This window comes from Pantherophis guttatus, chromosome 3, assembly GCF_059756535.1.
Source record: "Pantherophis guttatus breed Tessera chromosome 3, ASM5975653v1, whole genome shotgun sequence".
In the NCBI taxonomy this organism is placed as follows: domain Eukaryota; kingdom Metazoa; phylum Chordata; class Lepidosauria; order Squamata; family Colubridae; genus Pantherophis; species Pantherophis guttatus.
The window spans coordinates 12,003,962-12,029,680 of record NC_142065.1 but is presented as its reverse complement, the minus strand read 5'-3'; the positions used below and the strand labels follow the sequence as shown (position 1 = coordinate 12,029,680).

General features: G+C 40.5%; 1 protein-coding gene across 3 annotated transcripts; it reads left to right on the top strand.

Moving 5' to 3' along the window:
• Nucleotides 1–1,245: 1,245 nt before the first annotated feature.
• On the top strand, nucleotides 1,246–24,534 carry LSM14B (LSM family member 14B). Of its 3 annotated transcripts, XM_034433139.3 has the most exons (10): nucleotides 1,246–2,008; nucleotides 12,089–12,252; nucleotides 15,202–15,337; nucleotides 16,291–16,407; nucleotides 19,181–19,345; nucleotides 19,474–19,551; nucleotides 20,678–20,839; nucleotides 21,080–21,233; nucleotides 22,070–22,250; nucleotides 23,229–24,534. In XM_034433139.3, exons 1-9 carry the CDS (start codon nucleotides 1,888–1,890, stop codon nucleotides 22,239–22,241), a joined length of 1,269 nt encoding a protein of 422 aa, XP_034289030.1. In that variant the 5' UTR covers nucleotides 1,246–1,887; the 3' UTR covers nucleotides 22,242–22,250; nucleotides 23,229–24,534. The 3 variants fall into 3 exon arrangements, with proteins under 3 accessions (XP_034289030.1, XP_034289032.1, XP_034289031.1); XM_034433141.3 differs by lacking the exon at nucleotides 16,291–16,407; XM_034433140.3 differs by lacking the exon at nucleotides 19,474–19,551.
• Nucleotides 24,535–25,719: the final 1,185 nt, after the last annotated feature.

Sequence of the window (25,719 nt, the reverse complement as noted above, 5' to 3'; positions counted from 1 at the left end):
TTTATAGAAATCTCTTCTCACCCAGGTGGTCTGTGTCTTCTGCAATCCTGGGTCCTCTTCCAGGGGGGCCTGGGAGTTTGAGGGTCGTTCCTGGGATCTGTTGCAGACACTTGCTCGGATTAGGAGTCACAGCCCCAAGTGCTCCAACTGCTACTGGGACCATTTTGGCCTTGAGTTTCCACATCCTCTCCAGTTCCTCCTTCAGGCCTGGTACTTTTCCATCTTCTCCATATTCCTTCCGGATGCTGCTGTCACTTGACACCATTACATCATCACCAATGTCATATACTGTATATATCAGCCATGTCTTCTGGTCCTTGTCTACAGATGTAATACAGGTCTATTTTTGTAATGTGTGTGTGTGTATACCCGCAGGCACACATGCACGCACAACACACAAACACACTCATTCTTCCAAAATGCTTGATTCTACTTTTGCAACTCCCAGGAGATATACTTCATTTCTTACCTACCTTAAAATGTTAATTATAATTGACTCTGAATATAAAAATGTTGCTTGGGTAAATTAACTTGTTTAACTAAACTGCATTAAATAAACCACATTTGGCTGAATTAGCTCAGGAGAAAAGGTCGTAGCAATAGTCGACCACTCCAATATGCTGAAAGAAGCTGCGTTGTAAATTTCACCATCAAATAGTACCTCACCACCTACCCAGCCTTTTATTTATTTATTATTATTTTTCCAGCAGAATCTGATAAGCTCCTTTCACCTGAATAGTAGTGCAGGGCACAAACCGGCTGAGCCTTTTGAGCTTGGCGGCTTGTGCAAACCTGAACCCCGCGTCCCTGCTTTCATCACGCAAACCCCAGGAATTAAAGGGTTGACCGAGCAACCCATTTTTTTCCTTTAACCCCGCAGGAAAGGACATTTGGGCTAATCCAGTTGCTAGAGAGATAACCCAGTTAAGCCCACGATCTCCTTAACTAGCACGCCGTAACTTGCGCCCATTCGCTGACCACGCTTAAATTTGTGTGCTTGCGTTTTGGGGAATTGCACGCCTTTTTGTTGCTGCTGCTGTTGTTGTTGTTTTAGGGATGTGAGGGGAAAAAAAAAACTGGGTTAGGAGGAGAGACTCCGCAGTTCAGCAAACCAGGTTCCCGCGCTCCAAACATCGCCGGAGAGATTCCCTCCCCCCCCCGCTTCCCCTCCCACGTTGCAAACCGGCAGCAGCTGGGCCGTCACGTGACACCCCCCTCCGCTTCCCCCCCTCCCTTCTCAAACGAGCCCGCCTACCTGCTTTCTCCCCGCCCCTTTCTCCTCCCGCTCCTCTTCCCCCAGCCGGCCGGCGCGCGCGCGCGGACAGCCCGCGGCGCCTGCGTGGCTCCGCCCTTCTCCTCTTGGCCCCTCCCGCCTTCTCTTCTCTCTCTCGCCCTCCCCCCACCTCACCCTCCCTCCCGTCCGCCGCCGTCGTCTTCGCTTCGTTCCTTTCTCCGCCTCCCGCAAATCTGCCCGCGCGGTCTATAAAAGGAGCGGCCGGCAGGGGGTTTCTTTCTCAGTCCGCTGCGGAGGCGCGACCGGTGGGGGTCGGTCTTTCTCTCTGTCTCGCTCTCTCTCTCTCTCTCTCTATCCCGGCAGGGCGCGCGTGCCACCGAGACAGCCTGTCAGCCGCGGGGAGGTGCGACGGAGGAGGACGAAGAACGCCGAAGACGACGCCTTACTCCGTGGGAGGGGGGGACGCTTCTCCGGGTCGCCTCTTGCGGCACTCCCTCCCACCCACCGCCGCTTCTCCTCAGCAGACCCAGCTCGTCAGGCCAGGCCAGGCCCGGCCGCCGGACTGCGTCGGGGGCCGCCGCCTTCCAGGCCTTCCCACCACCCCCCCCAGCTCCCTAGCTCGGCCGACGGGCCCCCCCCGCTCCGCCGACGCCATGAGCTCGGGCACGCCGTATATCGGGAGCAAGATAAGCCTCATCTCCAAAGCGCAGATCCGCTACGAGGGCATCCTCTACACCATCGACACCGACAACTCCACCGTCGCCCTCGCCAAGGGTAGGGCCTGAGGCGGGCGGGCAGGCGGGGGGGGCCGCGGCGGGGCGCGCCTGAGGGAAATGGGGGGGGAGCGGCGGACGACGAATAGGGACGCCTTTTTTCCCTCAGCCTCCTGCCCTTCCCCCCCACACACACACGCACTCCTGAGGGAGGGGGGGACGCCGCCTGGGTCCGGTTGCTCCCGAGCGGCTTGGATGGGAGAAGGGGAGGGGGGAGGGGGGAAGGAGCCGATGGCGCAGGACGACGGCGACGCGGCATTTGGCTTCGCTTCCCTCGCGCGGCTCTTTCTTCTCGTCCCCCCCCCCTTTTGCCCCGTGGGGGGGGGACGGAGGGAGGGACACGCGAGCGCGGCTGGTGGTGGTGGTTGTTGTTTGGGCTCCGAGGCGGCAGGGCCGCAGCTGGGTTGCAAACGGTGGGGGGGGGGAAAAGGAGGAGGAGAGCGTGGAGCCGCCAGCGGGCTCTGGGTCCGCATCCCTTTAAAGGGGCACGCGCGCCGCAGACCTGCAAAAGGGAGAGCCGGGCGCAGTTTGCAAAGGAGGTAAAGGCCCCCAGGGTGGGAGTGAGTGGAGGTAGCTACGGGGAGGTAGAGTAAAAGAAGGGAGAACCTTCCCACAGGGCTTTTTTTTTTTTTTGGCCTTCCAGAGCTGGAGGAGCCATTAAACGAGACATTTGCAAGTCGGTATTGGAAAAGGAGAAGGTAGTTTGAATTCCCGGGCGGTGTTTGTAGGGAACAAAAAAGCAATTTGCATCCTTCTAAGGGTTATTTTTTTGGGTGGGTGGGTGTGAATATGGGGAACACCCCCCCCTGCATGCAACCTGCTTCTTTGAGCCCAATTTCAAAAAGTTTCTCATGGTCAGGAAAAAGGTTTGCGGAGGGATGCAGGCAGTTTCTTGGGGGAGGGGCTTCCCTCCTCCTTTTAAGACTACTCTGGGTTCTGAAGAGGGGGGGAGGATTGCTGAGCTTCCAGTGATTCTCTGCTCTCTGTGCCCAAGGGATTTTGGTGGGGGGGGGGATCTGTGAAGAGAAGTGTAGTAAAAGCTGCGGTCATGGTTTTTAGACACAACTTTGCAACTAACATCAACCAATATGGATCTGGTTCTGAATGGTTTAGGGTTGGGTCTGTCGTGCAAGTGTAAGCAGGTGTGTTGCTTCATTTGGCTGTAATTTTGTGAACAATGGCCAAGCAAGTTGTGTGAGTAATTCTTTAACTTTGCTATTTCCAAGTCTCAAGCATATTGGATCCTCATATTGTTTGACTTCAGTAAAAGCAAATTGTAGTGTTGGAAAATTTTCCATTGTATGTGTTTGGGTAGAAGGTTTCTATTTCCAAAAGAAAAAAGTATGGATGTTCCACACTAAATGGCTATAATGCTGTTTATGTTGGGCAGTTTCAATGTTGGGCAGTTTCAGAATTGTCCCTGGAAGCATATGTGGCAAAATACTCACACTCTTATGTGGACTGGTTGTTTATAAAATGCATTTTATTCTGGAAAACAAGATAGTCTGTGTCTGTTACCAGCCCCTGTTCCATTGTTAATAGCATAACTGCACTCCCAAAAGTAGTAGTTGGCCATTTATCCATTTGCTCTGTTTATGGGCCTCGTGAAGTTAGCTAAACAGCAATGAATATTCTGTTTTATTCACCTCTCTCCCCTCCCACTTGAGAGAAAATCAAGAGAACTGTGAAAAAACTTTGAACGATGATTTAATGGAAACCTATAAATTAAAATTAAAATTTTCCACAATATTATTGCCCGGTGAAGTAAGCAAAGCTACAGTTAAAATGACACTTCTCTAAGATAGCACAAAGGCACAATATAGCACTGAAGTCCCATACAAGGAGAGGCAGGATAAGAGATCCAGCGCTTTGTAATGTTGGCTTTCCATTTTGAGCCAGTTTTATTATTTTGTGGCTTAGAATAAGAAGGTGACTTAAAATTTAAACAGTACTGTTTTGTGGAGAATATATGCAAACTCAAGTACTGATTAATGCATACTGTGTACATGTAAGCAGAGTGGGTAGTCATGTTGAAAACACTGGATCAACTTGTTCTGTCTTTGATGTGCTGATACATGTCATTTTGGAAAAAAATGGGAATTGCTTTGTTGTTAATAGTGTGGATTGCTAGAACTATAATGCTAAGTTTGTTAGAATGCTTTTTTAGCTTTAAAGTCTATGTGAAAAGTCAGCCAGAACTTTTGAGAGTATTCTTTAGTTAAGATCCTCCAAGAATGGGTGTCTTCTTTCCTGTCTTTTGATTGTTTTCAAATCAGTTTTAAACTTTACTGAATAGCATTCATTGTGGCAAAGGTATGGATGATTTGCTTGATTAATATTGAGTCTGTTTGAGTAATGTGTGGCTTTCCTCAACTTTATTCTCTGTCCCCAATTTGCTGATCTGTCTCCCTTTGGCAGTTTAGTTTCTTAGTGCCATATTCTGGAATTAAAATATATGATGCCTAAGGAACAGTACTCCATTTCTCCTTTTGATTGGTTAAGACAAAAGCTCTTTCGGTAAAGTTCAGATTATACCCACAAGTAGGTTTTCTTTTAACTCTGAGAGTGTTTGATTTTTAGCAGCTCTGGCTTTTAACAATTAGCTACAGGGTGTAAATTGTGAGAGAGGTGGAGAAATGTTTTTTAACTGTGATGTACAGGGTGGGAATATTTATAGCATTCTAGAATGTTTTACATTTTGCCACTAGAAAAAAATAATCAGAGTTGTGAAGCCTTATAGTTGGTAGCTTTGCTGTTTCGGTGGAGTTACCTGGAGTTGTGAAGCATTTTTGTGTAGTAATACTGGTTTTCTTTTGTTCCAGTGAGGAAAAGCTGAGGGAACCTGGCTTGGTTCAGAAGCAACTGTAAAAGCATTCCCCCATCATTTATGTTAGAGGAAAAAAATTAAAAGGGAAAAGGGATCTTTGAAAAAATGTGTGTCTATAAGAAATTCAGAACTAAATCACCATGGCCTCCAATGAAGGAAGCATTTTCTAATATTGCATTAAAATAAGGTCACACAAGCTGTCAGGCCTGGAAGCCATCTTTTTTGTTGGGCCTTCAGGCCTGCCACATTTACTACTGTGGGAAACTTGGGAGGGGGGATTGTATGGAGCCAGGTGATATATCGTCATAACAACATTCCTTTCTCAGAGAGTCAAGGACATCTTGCCCTTCACCTGGAGGGCTAGAACTGGGAGGCATCTCCAGTTGGGATAGTGCTTTGATTGGACCATGTGATGGACATGTGGGTGTTGGGCAGGGACTTGAACTTTCCTTTGGGTGGGGAAAGTCTGGAAACTTTCAAATTCAGGTTTTCCCAGATGTACCAATATGACATCTGTAATAAAATGGAACTTTGAGGAAACTCAAGCCTCGGAGTTTTCTTTTGTTGGGGGTAGAACCCTGACATATTAGCAAGAAAATCCTGTTCAAGGTGTATGGCCTTTGTGGTGTAAATAAATGGAGATTGAATGAATAGTATAAAAAGTTGGAGGAGCAATGTAACAGATTTAAAATGCACTTTTGAAAGATTTCCAAGATAAAAGAGAAATGCAGCATGGTTGCAGGAAAGGCAGAAACAGACTTAGGGACTACAAAGATTAAGTTGAAGAAAGATAGACTGAATGCTTAGAGAGCACCAAGGATTTTGAATTAGCTTTTTCTGCAGAGACAGAGCAAGGATTGTAGATGCCATTGCCAGAACATCTTTTTTCTTAATGTAATTCAAGATGGCAACATAATACTCTTTTCTCCTCCTATTTTCCTCACAACAACAACCCTGTGAGGTGGGTTGGGTTGAGAGAGTGTCTAACCTAAAGTCAACCAACTGGTTTTCATGCGAAGGCGGAACTCGAACTCAGTCTCCTGGTTTCTACACCAGCACCTTAACTACTACAACAAAATCAGCCTGGCTTAGCTAAATGGTTGCTCTAGTCCTGGACAGGTTGATAGAACATAATGTTAATAATGTTACGTAATCGGGGAGAAAGTTGAGAAACTTTTAGCTGGTTACCCAGATCAAGCACAAGCTACTGCAGAAGAAACAAATCCCCTAAATCAGCGGTCCCCATCCTTTCTCTCACCAGGGATCAGTTTTGTGAAAGACAATTTTTCCATGGACTGGGAGGGGGGATGGGTTCGCATGCAGCCTAGATCCTGTACATGCACAGAGGAAGCTTCACTTGGTCACCTGCTGCTTGTGCGGCCTGGTTCCTAACAGGCCACGGTCCGATACCAGTCTGTAGCCTCAGGATGGCGGGGTCCTGCCCTAAATTGTGAAAGGCTCTCATAATTTTCTTATCTCTCAAAATTGTTGCAACTTTATATAACAGCTGACAGCATTGACTTGACCCAGATTCCTGGAGTTATTAATGTCTGTGAGATGGCACCATTTAAAATACCAGCAGAAAAGAATTGATGAAATTGTTTAGGATTTTTAATCCTTCATTGTAATGCACTAGACTATTTACAGAGTTTCATGCCTAAATTCCAGAAGCCTCGTGGGAAAGAGTTGCTAGCAGTTTTGCAATACTGCCTGTTGGAATTTATGACTTTAGAATAGTGAAATAATTTAGACTATGATGTGGCCAGAATCTGCCTGTCCATAGAGGTGAATTGAATGGTCATCTGGCGTGCCAAAGTTTTTAAATAAATCATAAATGTCTTTGGGACTGGAGGTAGCAATTGCGTGTTTGCCTAGGTCCACCAATTGCTGGCAGCTGGTTTAGTATCCTGGATTGATGAACAAAGAAGGGCTTACCCCATATTCAGATAAAATGGCAACTGAATTAAAATAGAGACTGGAACTATGAAGAAGTCCCCCATCCTTTGGAAACAATGTAGACAGTAATTTATGCCAGAACTCCATCATCCATATTATAGCAGAATGAATCCGTAATATCAATCCTGTGCCCTTTATTCCTGCAAGAGTATAGGCAGGGGTCTTGTCTTTTCAGAAAAGTAATCTGTATGATCCAGTGTTTCTCAACCTTGGCAAACTTGTAAGATATGTGGATTTCTGGCTGATGAATTCTGGGAATTGAACTCCACACATCTTAAAGCCTGCAAGGTTGAAAAACCTTGGTATGATCACTGCTGAGCTTTTATATGGAAGGAATTACCTAGGACCTAGGTCAGTTTGAAGCAAAGCTCTTTTTAACTGAAATTTTGGCAAGGGTAAAGCTAGGCAAAGCTTTACAAGCATTGTTTCTGTCATAGGCATTAGCTTCCAGTAATGCAGAAAGTCAAATCCCTTTAGGAAGTGGCTGAAATTTGCTAATTATTCCCAGCTTCCTGTAGATCTTGCAACTGGAAAAATGCACTTTTTGAACTACAGAGGATGTTTGGGATCCTTAATGCAGTCCTTAATATTTGAACACTAAATAACTCCAAAATGAAGTGTTATAAAAGCAAGCTAAAAATGAAGAGGAAAAAAAATTGTGCCTTAGAAAATCCATTCTAGGTAGGGAGGCATTTTGTATACTGTTAAATAAGCTTCTCCCAATGAAGCTGTTGTTGATTCTGTTACAAAATGGTGAAAATAAAATCCTCCAAAGAATGAACGATTCTTCTGTTTAATTAAGAAAAGTTATTGAGACCCAAAACACAAATGGAGAAGAAAAGCCAGTTAGTCCCTTTCCATTAATATTTTCTAAAGATTTATAATGTGTGAGAAGCAAAACTCACACATTATATGTGAGATATGTGAGATATGTAAAAGAAGAAAGCAAATCCAGATAGAGGTAACCCTCAACTTACAACCACAGTTGGGACCAGAATTTCTGTTGCTAAGCAAGGTGGCTGTTTAGTGAGTTACCACTGATTTTACCGTTTTTTTTTTGACACAGTTGTTAGGTGAATCATGCGGTCATTAAGCTAAGCTACCTTTCCCCATTAATTTAGCTTGTCAGAAACTGGCTGGGTTTCATATGACAATGACATGACCCCAGGCTGCTGCAACCATCATAATCGTAAATGCTAGTTGCCAATTTTGATTATTCTGGGGATGCTGCAATGCTTGTACATTACTTTTTTTCTGTGTCTTCATAACTGTGAACAGTGACTAAATGAATGGCTGTAGGTCGAGGACTACATGTACTGAGAAACGCAATGTGGTAACAGAAGAGGGCATAAAGTCCTTTTGAAATGGCAGCAACAGGCTCCTCAGTTGCTAGCACCACTTCAAAGATTCCAGAATCACATCTTTGCTAAACAAGAATTCTGTAGGACTGTAAATCTACCTGTTTTTTTTTTTTTTTTTTTTTGAAAATAGAAGTGGATTTGGTGCTGAATGCTGCAAAGTCCTCTAGTGGCCAAATAGTGTTGGTGCCACTGGGAGCCCAATTCCTAACAAGACGTAAGAAATTGATTTGTAACTTCCTCCCCAAAGAAAGGAGTGTGCAAAAATAAAATACTGTACAGTCACTGAAGAATGATGAAATCTGTTTGCAAATCCTCATTTAACTTTGATTGCTTTAACAATGTACCTTTTGATCCTGAAGGAACTTTAAAAGTAGAACCTGCAGCAGGAGGACTGGTCCATCTAAATGTTATGTTCTTAAACTAGGTTTGAAATTAATCATCTATGGAGATTCACAGTCATCCAGGTCATGGTTGTCCCAAAGGTGCTTTTTTCAAGAGGCAAATGGACTTTCTTGTTTTTCTTTGAAGAAGTTTCGCTTCTCACCCAAGAAGCTTCTTCAGCTCTTGAAATTAATCTTTATTTCTAGAAAGGGAGGGAAGAATCTGATTCTGTATTATCAAAGCCAAAAAAATATTATGTACTTTTTAATAAAGGATATTGCAATTTAGATCTCCTTCAAAAATAAGACAGAGTGACTTTGGGTTTTGAGGCCCTCTGGACCCTGGGACGTTCCATTTTGGTTCTGAATTGTTGCACTGCCTCAGAACCAGTGTGTAACCTGGGGATCCTCTGGACACACAGTTCCTGAGGGGAGCAAGAGGTAGCTATGCTTAAGAGATCTTTGCACAGCTTTGGGTTATGTTGGACCAGGAAGTCTGCTCGGTCAGTCATGTCCTAATGACCTGCCAATTGGAGAATTATAATACATTAACCAATTTCGTTGTATACATGATGTACAATGACAATAAAGGCTATTATTATTACTATTATACATTCTGTGTAGGGCTTCATCTAGTGCAGAATGTGCACCAAAATCAAAAGTGCTTTGGTTACCCATGGTGCCATTCTTCCTAATAGAGGCAACAGCATATGAGAATAACATGTCCTTGACTTGGAATTAAAATTGATCATTCAGTGACTATTCTAATTTAGGATGAGCTGAACAATGGGACTTATGGCCCCTGCCCCAAATTCCAAATGGTGCACTGTCCCCGGTCACATGATTGAAATGAGAGCATTTGGCAGCATGAATGCTCCTGCAGCTTTGGGAGTTCTGCAACTCCTCCCCATTGTAGGCTGGAAGGCATCAGTCATCTAAGACAGTAGCCCCCAACATTTGGGGTACCAGGGACCGGTTCCGTGGAAAGAGGTTTTTCCGCGGACCGGAGGGAGCATGTTTTTGTGAGCTGCCTGCATCCTGCAGATGGGGCTTTGCTTGTTTGCACAGCCCTGTTTCTGGCATGCCGTGGACCGGTGCCGGTCCATAGACCCGGGGGTTGGGGAACCCTGATCTAGGGCCATTGATGTGCAAGTCTCTTTCTTCCCCCTGCTAGTCCCAAGAGGCCTGGGCCTTCTCCCTGCCCCACCTCACCCTGTCCCATCATTTTGCTGGCCAACTTCCTATTCCTGGTCAGCCTTGAGAAGGATTTGCCTCTGAGGAAGATTGCCTTTGCTAGCTTTCTATCAACTGGGCACATCTGTCAGCAGCAACAGGGACCCAGGCATGATGGGGCAAGGAGAAAACCCACATGTCTAGGGAGTTGGTGGGGAGGAGTAGGAGGCCCACGTGAGGCCTCTCAAACCATGACAGGTTTCTGAGTGCCGGGCCTTCCAAGGCCTCCCCCGCACTGAGGCACTCCTGTGTAGTTGCTTAACAACGCAATGGGGAGAACTGGGGTTGTAGTTAAGTGAGGCTGTCACATGAATGTCTCGCTTAATGGTCACAATGATTTATGACTAAAATTCCAGGCTTAATTGTCTTAAATTGAGAACTCCTGTGCTATGATTATGCTTAGGAATAAAAGAGATACTGCTTTAAAAAAAATTGGCTGCATCTGAAGAGTTATACAGTTGTTAACTGGTACAGAGGCATACCATGAACATATAACTAGACCTCTAGCTTTAATCTGGCAGCAAAAAATGTGGATGAATGAGGGAGCTTGTCAGTTATAGTGAAAACAAAGGAATCTCCTGCCATGAGAATGCAGTTCTGCTAATTTGATTCAGTTCAGCCTAATACACATGTAATTTTTGTACTCCAAAAAGTGAATCCTATTATTAGGCTATACTTTTTTTCTGTGTGGAACAACTCCTTGATCTTCCTGTCCAAATGTCATGTTTCTCCTTCCTCTCCCATTAAAAACTACACAGGTCTTGGGATTGAGAATTACTGTCTTAAAAAATGCTAGAAGTTTTTTTTTTTTTTTTGCTTTGTGTTGAATAAACATTTTGCATTTCTCTCAGTATCAAACTTCCTTGCTAATTGCTCCATTCCGTAGGGGTGGATAGGCATGATTTAAAAAAAACCAAGGGATGAATTACTTCAATATTTGGTTTACTTCTTTCTTCGCCCTAAATTATATGGTTTCATTCCTGCAAGTGAGCAATGTTAGTGAAAAACAAACATTCAAGTATAATTTTGAGTAATCTATTTATTTGAAACATGAAAGAAACTTGATATATTTTAATTTTTGGACCACTCATACAAAACAGCATTGCTGCTTGTATTAAAACAGTGTTGTTGAATCCTTATTTAGTACATTTATGTAGTATTTTTTCATAAGTATTTCCAGCCAGTTCATTTTTTAAAATATGACATTATAAATGAAATATTTATTGTTCAGGAAGAAAAAAATAATATAAAGCGTTTGGAAAATGAAATCTCTCTGCCTAATGCTGAAAATATATTGGATAGTTCCTGCCTTTAGAATGCTTAGCAAGACCATAATTGTACAGGTAGTCCTTGACATACAACAGTTGATTCAATGACCATTCGAAGTTACAGTGGCACTGAAAAAAGTGATTTACGACCATTTTTCACACAACCGTTGCAGCATCCCCATGGTCACGTGATCAAAATCTGGATGCTTGGCAGCTGGTTCATATTTATGATGCTTGCAATGCCCCAGGGTCATATGATCACCTCCTGTGACCTTCTGACAAGCAAAGACAATGGGGAAGCTAGATTCATTTAACAACTATTATTAACTTAACAACTGCCGTGATTCACTTAATAAGTGTTTGCCCACTATAAAAGGGGGCAAAATTCACTTAACAAATGTCTCACTTAGCAACAAAAACATTGGACTCAATTGTGACTGTAAGGTTAGTCATTTAATGTATACTCTCAACATATGGCTTAAAAATAGGTCACATTCTATCAGCGTAAGTGCTGGATAAGCTTCTTGGAGAGAACATTAAACAGGACACCCAGGATGTCCTGTCACTCGGCCACAATTTGGGGGAGGATACATGGAAGAAAAATAAGTTTCTTCCATTATTCTTTGGATTAGAAAAACTTGAGAAATTATCAGTTAATAAATTTTCCTTCGCAGGAGTTATCTGAGTTCCAAAGCAATAACATAGTGTAAATGAGAGGCAAGAGACAGCCTATAATATCGGTCAACAAGTACTAACAAGTTGGACCACTCGGTAACCAGGTCAGTCAGTATAAGTTCTTAAAAAATACTAACTTGCACTGATGACGTTACCTAGTTTAGTAATGAAACTCCTGCAAGAAAACCACCAAGCTCAGAGATTGCCACAGTTCAACCCTGAGCTACAAATACTTTCTTCTATGAATACTAATTCCTATTTTGAGAATTGATAGTGTAGCTCAAAGCATATAGCCAAAAAAAGACGATATGTATATAAAAATGATGTGAAACAGGTATCGAGTTCGAGTTCAAGTACTAATGCTTAAGTCTTTCTTCAAAGTGCGCTCATTTGGAACAGAAGATCGTCCCACAGACCGCCCTGCTCCTCCGAGGGAAGAAGTTTATGAATATATCATCTTCCGAGGGAGTGACATTAAAGATATCACTGTATGTGAGCCTCCAAAAGCACAGCATAATCTGCCTCAAGATCCTGCTATTGTCCAGGTAAGTAATTCCATCTGGAACGGATAAGCATTTCACCTTGTATCTCTTTGGGAATGTCGAACAGTATAAACCACCCTTAGTAGGCATATATAAATCAACTGGTCCTATTGATAAATTTTAATTCAGTGAGAACAGCTCTATTATTGCTTGATATGTTTTCTAAGTTAAATTGGTGTCATAGCTTTCTGATAAATACAGTACGCAAGGGGAAGAACAATAGAAGTGTAAGTGAAGTAGGAAATGAAAACACAAACGCAAACAGCTTAACCACAATAGTATATTAGTAATCTTATTAAGACCTGTTTATTCGGTCTAGCACAATGATAACAGAAATGGAAGCAAAAAACTTCTTGTTATTCCAAAACACTAGAGTGTGATTGGGAAGAGACTTATATACTACTCCATAGTGCTTTACAGCGGTTTACAGAGTCAGCATATTGCCTCCAACAATCTGGGTTCTCATTTTATCGATCTCAGAAGAATGGAGGGCTGATTATCTCATCCATTTCCACCAAGGATGTCCCCAGTTGTGATGGTATAAATGGGGCCCTCTCCCAATGAATTTACAACTCGGACAGATCCTAATGGGGAAATATTTTAGGTAGCTTGACTAGAACAGGATAGTGAGTTATTTGTAACATGGAAATCGGGTGTTCCCTATCATTGGCTAATTAACGTCAGTCTTTGGCCAGTGTTTCTGTCTGAACTCATTTGAAAAATAGCTCTTGGTAAAGATTTTACTGATTAAACTAGGGCATATTTAAACATAGATATTTCTGCAAATTGGTTTGGTTAGACCCTAGTCTTATTTAAACAAAAACAGGACTAGCCATTTAAAAAAATCGGAACATTCAGATTTGAGTACAGATGTATGTTGGATTTCCCTTGTTTTAGGAGCATATAAATGAAAATAGGAAACCACCTGAGTTTTAAGGTTTTTCAAATGTTTTGACTACTATTTGAGTAAGTTGCCATTGTTTCCAGTACGTTAATAATTTCAGATACTACTTAGTTTACACTCCATGATAAATCAACTATAGTTAATAAACTGCAATGGCTGTTTAAATCTAAAATATAATGACACTTTATGTACAGTGCTTACTGAGGTCAGCTTAAAATTTAGCAAACTGCATTTCCATAAGAATGTTATCCTTAGTGTTCCTCTTGGATTTTTTTTTTTTTTTGGTGCTTTATTCTGTTGTGATACCTAATCCATTTGATTAATTTATGGTTTAGTATATTGAAATAAACCAGAAAATGGGTAAAGTTGGTGCCAACATTAAAAATGCTTTATGTCAATGTGAAGTGTTTCACTTTTAGTTTAACTGCTGTTAGCCATGTTTTAGGATGTACTCATTTGCAAACATTGATTTAGGATGTACTCATTTGCAAACATTGATACTGAAATGGGAGTTAAGGTAAAATCCATCTGATCATGTTCTAAGCAATTAAGGCAGTACTGATCCCAGACATATTTGGTTGAAATGTATTTGTATTCAATCAAGTTTGTTATTCCAAATCTTAAGACCACCTCTCTCCCTCCAACAATGGGAAAATTATTATATTAATATTTAACAGCATGTGGGCTTTTTCTGATTTGCTGCCTGGCTAGTGTGATGGAACCACATAGTTTTATAAAGAAGTTTGACTGCTATCTCTGGATGCTTAGCCAAAGCACTCCTGTTCAAAAATTACGTCTTAGAATCCAAAAATGAAACACATTGAGGATTGGTGATTTAACAGATAAATAGTAATGGACACATTAGAAACTAAAATCTTGTAAATCTATCAATGGACAAAAAGTGTCCCTCCAAAAAGTAACATTATTAGCATTACGTAGTGCTAGGTTTTGAAGGAGACGGTGAGGCAGGAAGATCTATTCTCATGACTATGATTTGTGAAGACTATAGAAGATGGCTTTTACTAAGACATTCAGGGTGCCTTCAAATCAGTCTTGACTTCTGGTAGCTGCCTGGACTGTAGTTTCCTTGATTTTGGGAAGTAGTTTGCTCTTGCCACCTTCCTAGGGTTGAGAGTGAAGAACTGGCCTAGAACCTTCCAGATGATTACCTATCTAAGGCAGAACTAGAATTCAGTCTCCCAGTTTCTAACCACTACCCCAACTGTGGATCTCTTTATTAAGATAATAATCCATAATTTGGGTTAGAGTCATTTGGTTTTCATCTTCATCTTCATGTGGAAAATTGGTCGTGTTCAGAGTGGATTTGATTTAAATCAAGTCTATTTAAATCACGATTTAAATCACTAGTAAAAAGGCTTGATTTAAATCAACTCGATTTAAATCATAATTTTTAAAGAGCAACTGTCATTTCTGTCCCGCAGCAGGTCCTCCTCTGACGCGCTATTGATTTACCGACAGTCACAATATTGCAGAATATACAGCCTCATGCTACATAACTAAGCTCCATTTCATACTGAATAAATTAAATTATTAATGTATCTTAAACAGAAAACTAGATTTTTACTCCAAAAGTATTTTATTAAAATAAATTTGATAAAAATAAAAAAAAATCTGATTTAAATTTTAAAAAATCTGATTCAAATTTTAAAAATCCGATTTTGATTTTTTTTAAAAAAAAATCATCGATTTTTATCCATCCTGGTCGTGTTATACAGCTGAATGAATCTTTCCCCATTTGATTTGTAAATTGATGGTTACAAGGATTTTCCTTTTTTTCTCATGATACTATTCTTTTCACAACATCATCAGATTTAAAGTTATCAACCAGATGTTATGCTGCCTGCCAGCTTGATATTAAACGTATTTAGCAGCTAGACCACTTTGGCTTCTTGAGAAACCATGATTAAACCAACAATGGCATAATATGTATTAATCTTTGCATTTCTTAAAGTATGTAAGAAATTTTTGTACCGTCATCCATATTGTTTTCTTCTTTTTGCTAATTGTCTCACATTCACTTTTTGCAGTCATCTCTGAGCTCTGCGTCTGCATCTTCTTTTCAACCTCATGTGCCTTATAGTCCTTTCAGAGGGATGTCGTCCTACAGTCAGCTTGCTGCCAATTCTTTAATTGGCCAACAATATGCAGCATCTCTTGGGTTAGGTGAGTAACAAAGACCTTCCTGTCGCTGAGATGATCAGTCTCTGGGCTGCACCCAGAATATTCTGCAGAGAATATTCTTCTGAGGGAGAAATACATATTGATGAATAAGAAAAGCATTTAAAAAAAATTGTATCATAATATTGTGGGAAAATATTTCTCATCATATAACTCTCTAATCTTTCCCATATTGTGGGAAAATATTTCATCATATAACTCTCTTAATCTGAAGACTTCCCACCTTGGCACTGACTGATATATAGAGTGAAAATTAGGCTTAAAGATACATTGAATTTGGACCTTTGCTAAATTGAAAGCAAAACTTTAGCTTTGCAAAAACCAGTGTTAAACTTTAACTTTTTACTGGTTTTAAACAAGGTTATTAAGTGAAGTTTGTTCAACTAATCCATTTTTAGACAGGCTACTGACTGGATGGTATATGTAAGTAAAATGTACAAATTAATGAATATCAGTTGAACATTTATTAGGATTCCTTCCTCTTTTCAGTGCATCTGAGCAGTTACTCGGGTTTTTGTAGGGGTGGATGAATGTTGGACTCTATTTTCTACATGAACACTAACATATTTTTGGAAACACACAGGTTAGAATTCTGAGCAGTGAGAAAATTAAAGGTTATTCATATATTCGTTCAGGAAAAATAAATTATTCAGTGTTAAATGACATATTCATTTTTTTTGTCCATTTCTTCATTTCTGTCACTTTTTAAAGCCATTTCTGCATAAAGTTAGCATACAATGTGTAATGTATATCTGATGGTGGGCAACTTAACAGGATCTGTCTTGTTCCCTGGTCACATTCTTCCAAGTTTCAGAACTTTTAAGAATATGTTAGCTGCTTAAACCTTCTCTCCTCAGTCGTCTGGATGTCAGTACTGCCGTGTGTCTCACCAGTCTCCTCCTCTGCTTTTTCTTCTCCTCCCTTGTCTGTCTTTCTAGAGAAGCTGGTAAGCCCTCCAGCATCAGCAGCTGCTTCCAGTCCTAGCACTTCTTCATCTCCTCAGCCAGTTTCAGAGCCTGACTTGTCATCAGAGCCACATCTGCTGTCTTCTAAGGGTAACAGCAGCTTGAGGATTCCAAGTATTAGAAGAATTGCATGGTGTTTGCAAAAGCTTTGTTTTTTTAAAAAAAAAACCTTCTTCCTGTACAAAGTAACATGTGCAAGAATTACCGCAGTAGTGTTGTTTCTGAAAGCCTTGGTGCACCTGCTCCAGGTATCAGATGGGTAGATGAACAGGAACTCGCTTCTTAGCCACTCATTTAATTGTCTTAGGTGAAAACTAGACTGAAGGGATAGTGCAGGGTGGAAACAGAGAAATTTGGGAGCATAAACACATGGAGAATGAGCTGTTGCAGATTTGGAAGCCTTCCACTTTGCAAAAAACTCCTACCTGTGCAACTAAGAGAAGAGGGGGGGAAATTACAAATTAAAGCTGGGAGAAAATTATTCCTATAATATTTAGTATATTGGCAGATGATAGGACATCCACAAGGCAATCCATTGTTCATGGGCATGTCTTAGGAATTCCCGAGTGGTGTTGGAATACAGCAGTTTACATTTGGTAAAATGTTTTCCCTAGATAAATTCTGGCCTGGTGAATTCAGCATCCTGACTAGTTGATGGGCCTTGCTTGAATTCTGTGGCAAACCTATGAGGCCAGGGTTCAGCAACGGTGGGCAAAAGTTGGGAAGGAGAGGACAAGGAGCAGTCTCTTTGTTCCATATTTTGAACGTTTCTAAAGTAAGATTTTCTTCAGGGAGTTGTGCTTCTAGTTTTCTTCAGGTGATTATGTTATTCTGTGCTTTTTGAATGTATTTTTGTGCATTTTCTTGAGTAGCCTTGAACTTAGTTAACGCTTGGTGGGGGTGGCATTTCCTTCACACTTCCTTTTGAATTTTGGATAGTCTAAAGCAGCGATGGAGGAAGAAGTATTTGAAGTTGCAATTCTCCTCAGAATCATATTTGAGGATTTGGGGGAAGCTGTGTGAGTGGCTTTTAAGCAGTAATAGACATTTTCTGAAACTCTTGCAGTGGATATTCAGAAAGGGTAACGTTATTTGTCAGTTCGGCATCTTAGAAATTAATTTGCAGCTCTAGAATTTTTTTTCGCCTTCAGGGCCACTTAAAAAAAGGTTTCAAGAGGTTTTGACATAACACAAGCATTGCATAAATATATATATTTTACTGTTTCAAGCAGTAATGAAATATGTGTGCCTCAGCATATACCTACAGAAATCGGAATTCATGGTTCAGATCTAATTGTCAATTACAAAGTGGTTGGACTTCATCTTACTGTGGAAATGCATATCTCTGTTTGATTGCCTACTGTGTGAGTTAGTTTCAAATACAATTACAGTATGGTTTTTTTAAAAAGATATATGGGACCCAGACAAGGTTTATGGATGATTCTATTATATATATATATATGTTTTCTCGTATTTGATGTTTCAATCAGCATCACAGTAATGGAATATTTGATGGGAAAGAGGAGATGAACTTAATCATAGATCAAAAGGAAAGAGTTATATATTCAGTTAATTGAATTCTGCAGTTGAAGAACTACAGGGACCCCTGTATCTGCATGCTTTATTTTCCTTCCAAAACAGAGGCTTTGTGTGTGCTTAGCAGGAACCTTGATCTTGCCGTGCTTCTGTTGTTGTCAGCGTTAAATAGCCAGAAAACAATACTAGATATAAAGCTTAATACTTGTCAAGAGGACTTGTCAGCTCCTTGAGATAGGCCAGGTCAAGAAACAATCTCTGAACTATTGTAGCTGCTTTTCTAAGTCTTTACTGGTTCATTCCTCCACCTCAAAGGCTTTTCATACCTTCTTGAGGTCAGGTCCTAATTTTTTTTACAGACATATAGGCTGAAAGCTTGTCGCTTTCCTCATGGAGGCTTTGTTGCGTTTTCTTTTAAAACAAATTTCTCACAGCTATTCTAAATTTTGCATGTTTGAGTGGAATGGCTTCCAAATGACTTGTTTTCTCAGGTAAACTGATAATCAGGCTAAAGATTTTCTGAAACACACCAATTCTGGTAAAAGCTGGAATGTGTGCTCTCCCAGGAAAAGCTGTGTTTTCCATTGAACCAAATTATTATGGAATGTTTAGATTTGCTGCTTTTTAACTTGTAGATTTGCTGCTGGATGGACAGGTCCAATCTGCTAGCAAATCCCACAAGTCTGAAGTTGGTATGCTTTTATACTGGTACCTTTGAGCTTTGCTACTAGCTGCCTGTGTCAATATGGTGAGGAATCCATTATCATAATCACCTGACAATCGAGCAGCTAACTTTTTGTAAATGTGGGTACATTCATATGTCATTCTCAGCAATATTACTTGTTTGGTTTCGGCTTAGCATGTGGCACTTACACAGTCAATTATAACTTAGTCAAAAGAACACACTTCAACTTCGTTGTGATGTGTGTGAACCAGATCTTTTAATTATGTCAGTAGTCACATTTCTGTGTGAAAGAGCTTAGCTTTCAGACTTTCTTCCCAAAGATTCAGAGGGTGTGATTTTCATCTAAATCTGAGAATCCATCTGGTTTGGTGTGAAATACGTGCAGCGAAATTTATTTCAAGTAACCTGTTGAAATTTGCTACTATTCAAGAACTATAAGAAAATTGAATTTGTGTCTTGTAGCATCACCATCCGTGCAGTGTTTTTGGTCAATCGCTAATGCTTCCTAAGTAAGCCTCTTTCAGGAGAAGATTCTGTTTCAAAATCTTTTGACAGGATTGAGGGGAGCCAAGGTCTCTGAGCACAAATCAAGTTTGGTCCGAACAACTGCAGGGGTTACTGACGTTGCTTGGTTTCTCTCAGGTGCTGCTTTTCCATCTGTTCATTCAGTGCGCAAAAGTCCAATGGTGGAGCAGGCTGTTCAGACTGGCCCGCTGGATAACAGCTTGAATCCCAAAAAGGCAGTCAAAGCTCCTCCAGCAATTCAACGCAACACACGTCAGATTCAGCAGAATCACAAGACAAATGGTACTGAAATCTTTTCCTTCAGACAATATGCCAGCATTTTAAATTAATAGTAATTGGAACTACCATCTGCTGTTGCCTTTCAGTATCTTGGCTATATGGAGTGAACAGGTTTTCCTATTTTGTCTTAGATATAGTTGACCCACCACCTGTGCAAACGCAAGGGCAGGTGAATGATGAGAATAGAAGGCCCCAGAGGAGGAGATCAGGTATGTTACCTGATTGTAAATTGTCCAAAGTAATTGAATTTAATTCTTCAAAGCAACTGAATTGCCCTCTTCTGCATTACTGCTGTAATGCAATCTTTCATAGAAGAATCAAGATTAATTACTCCTAATTAATTCAGTATACTCCTATTTCAGTTGAAGGCTAGAAGAATTCAACATCTCTATGCATGAAAAACTAAAAGAATTAAAGTGAAAGGATATCAGAATAGTCCACAAGGACCTGAAGTCTTATGGAGTGATATGACTTTAGCAGCATTAGCCGAGGAAGCTATGCTGGTCTAGGAGAAATATTTCAAATCTAAGTCACAATGTAAAATGAATTAGAATGCAACAACTTACCAGTATTTCTGTAATGTTCAATAGAGTAGAAGTTAAGCAAAATATTTCTAAATTAAATAGAATTATTTTTCACTATGTTGCAATACAGGTAGCTCTCAACTTATGACCAGAGTTGAGCCCAAAATTTCCACTGTTAAGGCAAGACAGTTGTTAAGTGAGTTTTGCCTCATTTTATGACCTTTCTTGCCACAGTCATTAAGTGAATCACTGCAGTTGTTAAGTTAGTAACACAGTTGTTAAGTGAATCTGGCTTCCCCATTGACTTTGCTTGTCTTAAGGGCACAAAAGGGGATCACATGACCCCAGGACACTACCACCGTCATAAATACATGCCAGTTGCCAAGCATCTGAATTTTGATCATATAATCATGGGGATGCTGCAACAGTCGTAAGCGTGAAAAACAGTCATGGTACTTTTTCCAGTGCTGTTGTAACTTTGAACAGTCACTAAAAGTATGGTGGTAAGTTGAGGACTATCTGTATAAACAAGATTCAGAAGCAAAATTTCCTGAAGCTTCTGATTTGATGGATGTCTTCTGCTGAGTGTAAGGCGATCTCCATCAAATTCTAGGTATTCATGCCAGGCAAGCCTAATAGAATGAGAAGTACCAGATCAACCAGCTTGATGGCATCACTTCTGTGGAATTCAAATGATGTTGAACAACACAGCATCATGCATTGCCTTGAGCAAGGAGCATGTAAGGTCAAGCCTTGCTTTGTCTAAAATTAAATGAATTCTCACTAGAAGATTGTAACATCTTCTGTTTAGGAAATAGAAGAACTAGGAATCGTTCCAGGGGACAGAATCGACCAGCTGCCGTGAAAGAGAATACAATCAAGTTTGAAGGTGACTTTGACTTTGAAAGCGCCAATGCACAGTTCAACCGAGAAGAATTGGATAAAGAATTCAGGAAGAAACTTAATTTCAAGGGTTAGCATTTTGGCTGTTTGTTGTATTCCAGTTTCCTCCTTGGTGTGGATGAAAGAAAACACCCAGTACAGGAGTGTCTACACTTGGCAACTTATATTGGCTGAGGGATTCTGGGAGCTGAAGTCCATGAGTCTTAAAATTGCCAAGTTTGGAGACCCCTGATCTAGTAACAGTATAGCATGTCATTATATACGCACATTTAAAATAACTATTCCTTCTCTCTCCCCCCTTCTCCATCAGATGATAAAGTTGACACCGGAGAAGACAAGGGAGAACCTACTGTGGCTGCTGAAAACTGTGATGGCAACCCAGATGAAGATCTACTGGGACCCAACTGCTATTACGACAAAACAAAATCCTTCTTTGATAACATCTCATCAGAACTGAAGTCTAGGTAACAGAACTCTAGCAGCTTTATTTTATCTCTTCCACACTAATTCTGTCAGTGTAATACTGTTTTTGCCTGGTTATCCTGGTATATTGAGCAGAAATTTGCTTTTCAACAAATGAATGTCCTTAAATCTGCAGTCCCTGGTCCTTTTTCAGTTGCAAATGAATGCCTTTCTCAATTTTGTACTATATTGTAGATTTTACCTACAGCCCTTCCCAGATTATTGAAGCCATGCTTGAAAAGTCCTAAAAGCATTTTTTAGCCTCTAAAGTACTCTGCAGTACTTAAGGTTTAAAGTTTGATAAGCAATCATAGATGGGATTTAAAAAGAAATTTGAGACCAAAAGAACTTGATCAACCAAAAACTTGGTAGAAATCCTTGGATTTGAGCCTTAATCTCATTTTTGTGTGATGGGAATCCAAAATGTTTAGAAACTGTATTCTTTGGGGTTCTTGATATCCTTGTTTCTTAACTTTTACCAAGTTCTGCCTTTAGTTAAGATTTTAATGATAGAGGGAAGCAGAAAAAAACAATGTATATAACATATTCTTGGCCGAAACAAAACTCAAATACTGCTGCTTGGTTACTGAATCCTTTATCCCTAATTCATCCTTCTGAATTACTTGATCTATGTGCTTTGGAAATCTCAGCAACAGCAATATGATTTGGAATAATTTACAATCATAAAGCCCATTTTATAGGATATTTTGTGAGAGTTTTTGTGTGGGAAATGATGTGATGACTTTAGTCTTAGTCTTTGCTTGAGACAAGAGTTTTACAGCAGAAAGTTAGAGAGAACTTGACTGTAATAGGAAAACTGGTTACTTTTGTTCTTTAGTTCACGGCGTACAACGTGGGCTGAAGAACGGAAGCTGAACACAGAGACCTTTGGTGTTTCTGGGCGATTTCTCCGTGGCCGCAGTTTTCGTGGGGGATTTCGTGGTGGAAGGGGGTCTGGAGCTGTGCGGCGAAGTCAGGCTACTCCCAGAGTTGGCACTGGAAGAGTTTGAATTCTGCAGGCAAGTTACAAAATTAAAGTATTTTAGTTTCATCTTTCTTAGAGCAGCTGGGATAAATAAAGAAAATTAAATGGTTTGCTCATAATAAGTCTGTTCCTCAAAACTAACGATTAGACTCTTTGGAGGAGGTATTTAAAGTAGTGAAATATTTGCTTTTATGGTGGTGCAAGCTTTTTTTGCAGGCAGAATTTTTCAAGGGTTTTCTAATCCTCAATTTATGACCGTAATAGAACCTGCCCATTATGGTTAAAAAATTTTGATGGTCATAAAATGGATCGCCTGATTTTATGACCTTTTTTTGTGGTGATCATTAAGCGAATACATGGTTGTTAAGCAAATTTCACTGTCATTAAGCAAACCACTGCTTACTACGGAACATTTTATGCCAAAAGAAAATGCTAGGTTTTGGTGGAAATGTCATAAATCATGGTTGCACGACCGTGGGATGCTGCAAATGGTCAGAAATGTGGGCCAATTGCCAGGCACCCAAAATGCAATCACATGATCGGAAGTGAGGGTGGCCATCGGATCTTACTTGCAACTTTTGGGACATCATCTGTAGCTTCAGTCAGTCACTTAAGTGACCAGTCATAAGTGGAGGACTACCTGTACCTAGTTAACCTTTAGAACTTAAAATACTTCAAGTGTATTTCAAACAATCAAAACAGAGTTGGAAGGGACCTTGGAGGTCTTCTAGTCAATCCCCTTTCTCAAGCAGGAGACCAGGCCTATACCATTTCAGACATGTCTGGGACTCATAAACAACCGATGCCCTCACATTCTCCTGTTTTTACTTGTGAAAAGGTTTACCATATGCCTCCACCCCTTTATTATTCATTTGAAGTAAACAAGCATCCAACAGAGCAAGGTAAATAGACAAAAGAGTCAACTTGCAACGAGATGGACAGCAAACAAATTTAATAACAAATTTATTGTATATTTGGAAGAAAAAAAAAACATGTCTCTGTTTTATTTTAGAGCTTTCAGCCACATCGCTATGAAGTCATGTACATAGGAAGGAGGGAACAATACAAACTTGCTGCACTTAAAAAAGGATGGGTGAATGAAACTTTTATCTTCACAAGCCTGAATTCCGATGGGATTATTGCTAGTCTGTCACAGCAGATGGGAGCACTGGGATTACTTCAATAGGAGCGCACTCGGGAACCACCGGTTCAAGTTTTGTTTTTTCTCTCTCAATTTTTCTTTTTGCAGGGGAGGGTCTTTTGCAAGTAGTGCAAGCAACCTGTGCTGCTGCTTAAATTCTAGCCGCTGTTGTAGTTGAGCACGGGGAGGAGTACTTGTTCTATTCCCAAAGAAAGCGATGCAATTCTGAACTCTTCCAAAAAAAAAAACAAAAAAAAAAAACCCACCCCAAAACCAGCAACTTAAATTTGGAGAACGGACAAGTCTGCTGGTCTCCTTTTTCTTCTGACTTCTATGCTTTTCTCTTCACCTTCCTTCCCCACCCCCTTTGGAGCAATTGTTTTGATGTCTAGAAACCAATTCTAGTGCAAACATGTTGTGTGTGTGATGTAGTGATGGGATTTGTCGCCCACCATGTTATCTGTAATTCTGACTTGCCGCTTGAGAAATCTTTTCTCTGGAGTTTTACACACTGCAGAGTTGCTTGGAGTGCTGGTCACCCCTCTCAGAAGAATTAGTATCTCAAAACTGATCCGGGATGAATGCCGTTGTCGATTTTCTAATGATGAGCCGTTCTACACCACTGCGGATTTTCTGTAGGTGGAGGCGGCTTAAAACGTACACATCATGCCCTTTCAGCAAATCTTGAGGGATCTTTTTTTATCTCTCTGATTTAAAGGGGGAAAAAGTTCCAAGCTTCACGTTCTCTCAAAATGCGAGATGCAACTTCTAAATGAAGCTTGGGTGGATTCAGTAAACTCGGTTGCTCTTCATAATGTCCCCCAACTTATAGTTTTGTTTCGGTTTTTTTGGTGTGTTTTTAAAATAGTTGTGGAGGATATGAGCACACAGGGATTATACACTTGCATGGAAATGGGTAAAAGCCTTTAGTAATAGGTTTGTGCCACTTTTGTTACCTTGTAGAAATATTCTGTTGAAAGGCTTCCATAGTGGAGGCTGCGTCTCCTCCCCGCCACCCCCATTTCCATGGCTCCCCCTAGGTCTTGCATTAAGTTGGTGTAAAGCTTTAGTTTTTTTTTTTTTTGTAGGCCTTCATTGCAAAGAGTGACACGTTGTGATGAGGTCGCATTATGGAGTCATGTAAATTGTAATTATAAATAAACATGTAAATGTTTAACTGTTCTCTGTTTTTTTGGTTTTTTAAAAAAAGTTTTCAATCAAAAGGGTTAGACAACTTGCAAACCAGGATGATGCTGCATTTAGGATGCCCAGAATTAGTTACATGGTTTCTTGAGTTAAGAAAAAACACACATGCGCATGCATACACATTGTCTGCTTACTTCAAAAGCACTTTCATACAAGTAATATGTTAACCGCATGTCATTTGTTCTTTATTGCTGAAGTTTCAACATTTTCTCCTGGGAGCCTAGCCACTTGCTTCTTAATCTCCATTTTGAAATGTAAATACTTCTGCCTGGATAAGAGATGCTGAAAGGCTTGGAAAATAAAATTTTAGCAATCATGAAAAATGGATTGGGTGTCCTTTTAGGGAAACCAATCTGAAGCTGCCGTTTGGCATTTTTAAATACTTAACATTCGTGTCTTGCAAAACATAACCACCTGCTATACATTGCAGTTTGTAGGGACCATCTGAAAGAAGAGCAAAATGGTTGCTTAAAAGGGGGGGGAAATATCCTTGCAAAGCAGACCCCCTGCATGTAATTGAACAAAATAGACAAGATCCACTGAGTGTCTTTGAACAGTTTTGAAATTTTGATGGATTTCTGCCATACACTTCCTGAATATTGAAAATGGCTAAATCTGATTATGCAACTCAAGATTTTTTGACCAAATTCAAATTAGAGGTTGGATGATTTAGACATCCCTAGATGTTCTGTGAAGATAGTAATTCATCTTGCAAAGAAGTCAACATTTGCCCCATGTAAACTATTCTTATTGATACTGGTTCTGCAGCATATCAACTTTCCAGTCCTGGCTATACATGCGATACTTCCAGGGGGGATCTGTGTCTTTTATAACAGAGCAATAGCCTCTTGCTTGCACAATATTGCTAACACATTCCATTTGAGCTTTAGAGATTAGTAGGCTGCCCAGATAAAACACTGGGGTGTTCATGTTAGGGCACATTTCCTTGAATTTGGTAATTGGCAGTTAAGTATGAATATTGATAAATGAAAATCCATTAGAAACACACCCCTTAAAACTACGTACTTGCTCTGAAAGTATCACTCGTAATAGAAGCATCCTGCCATCACTTCAGAAGCCAAGTATCTTCAGTTTTTAAATAATGTGGAACACCTATACTGAACTTGAAAATTACTTTTCCATTTATTACAATTAC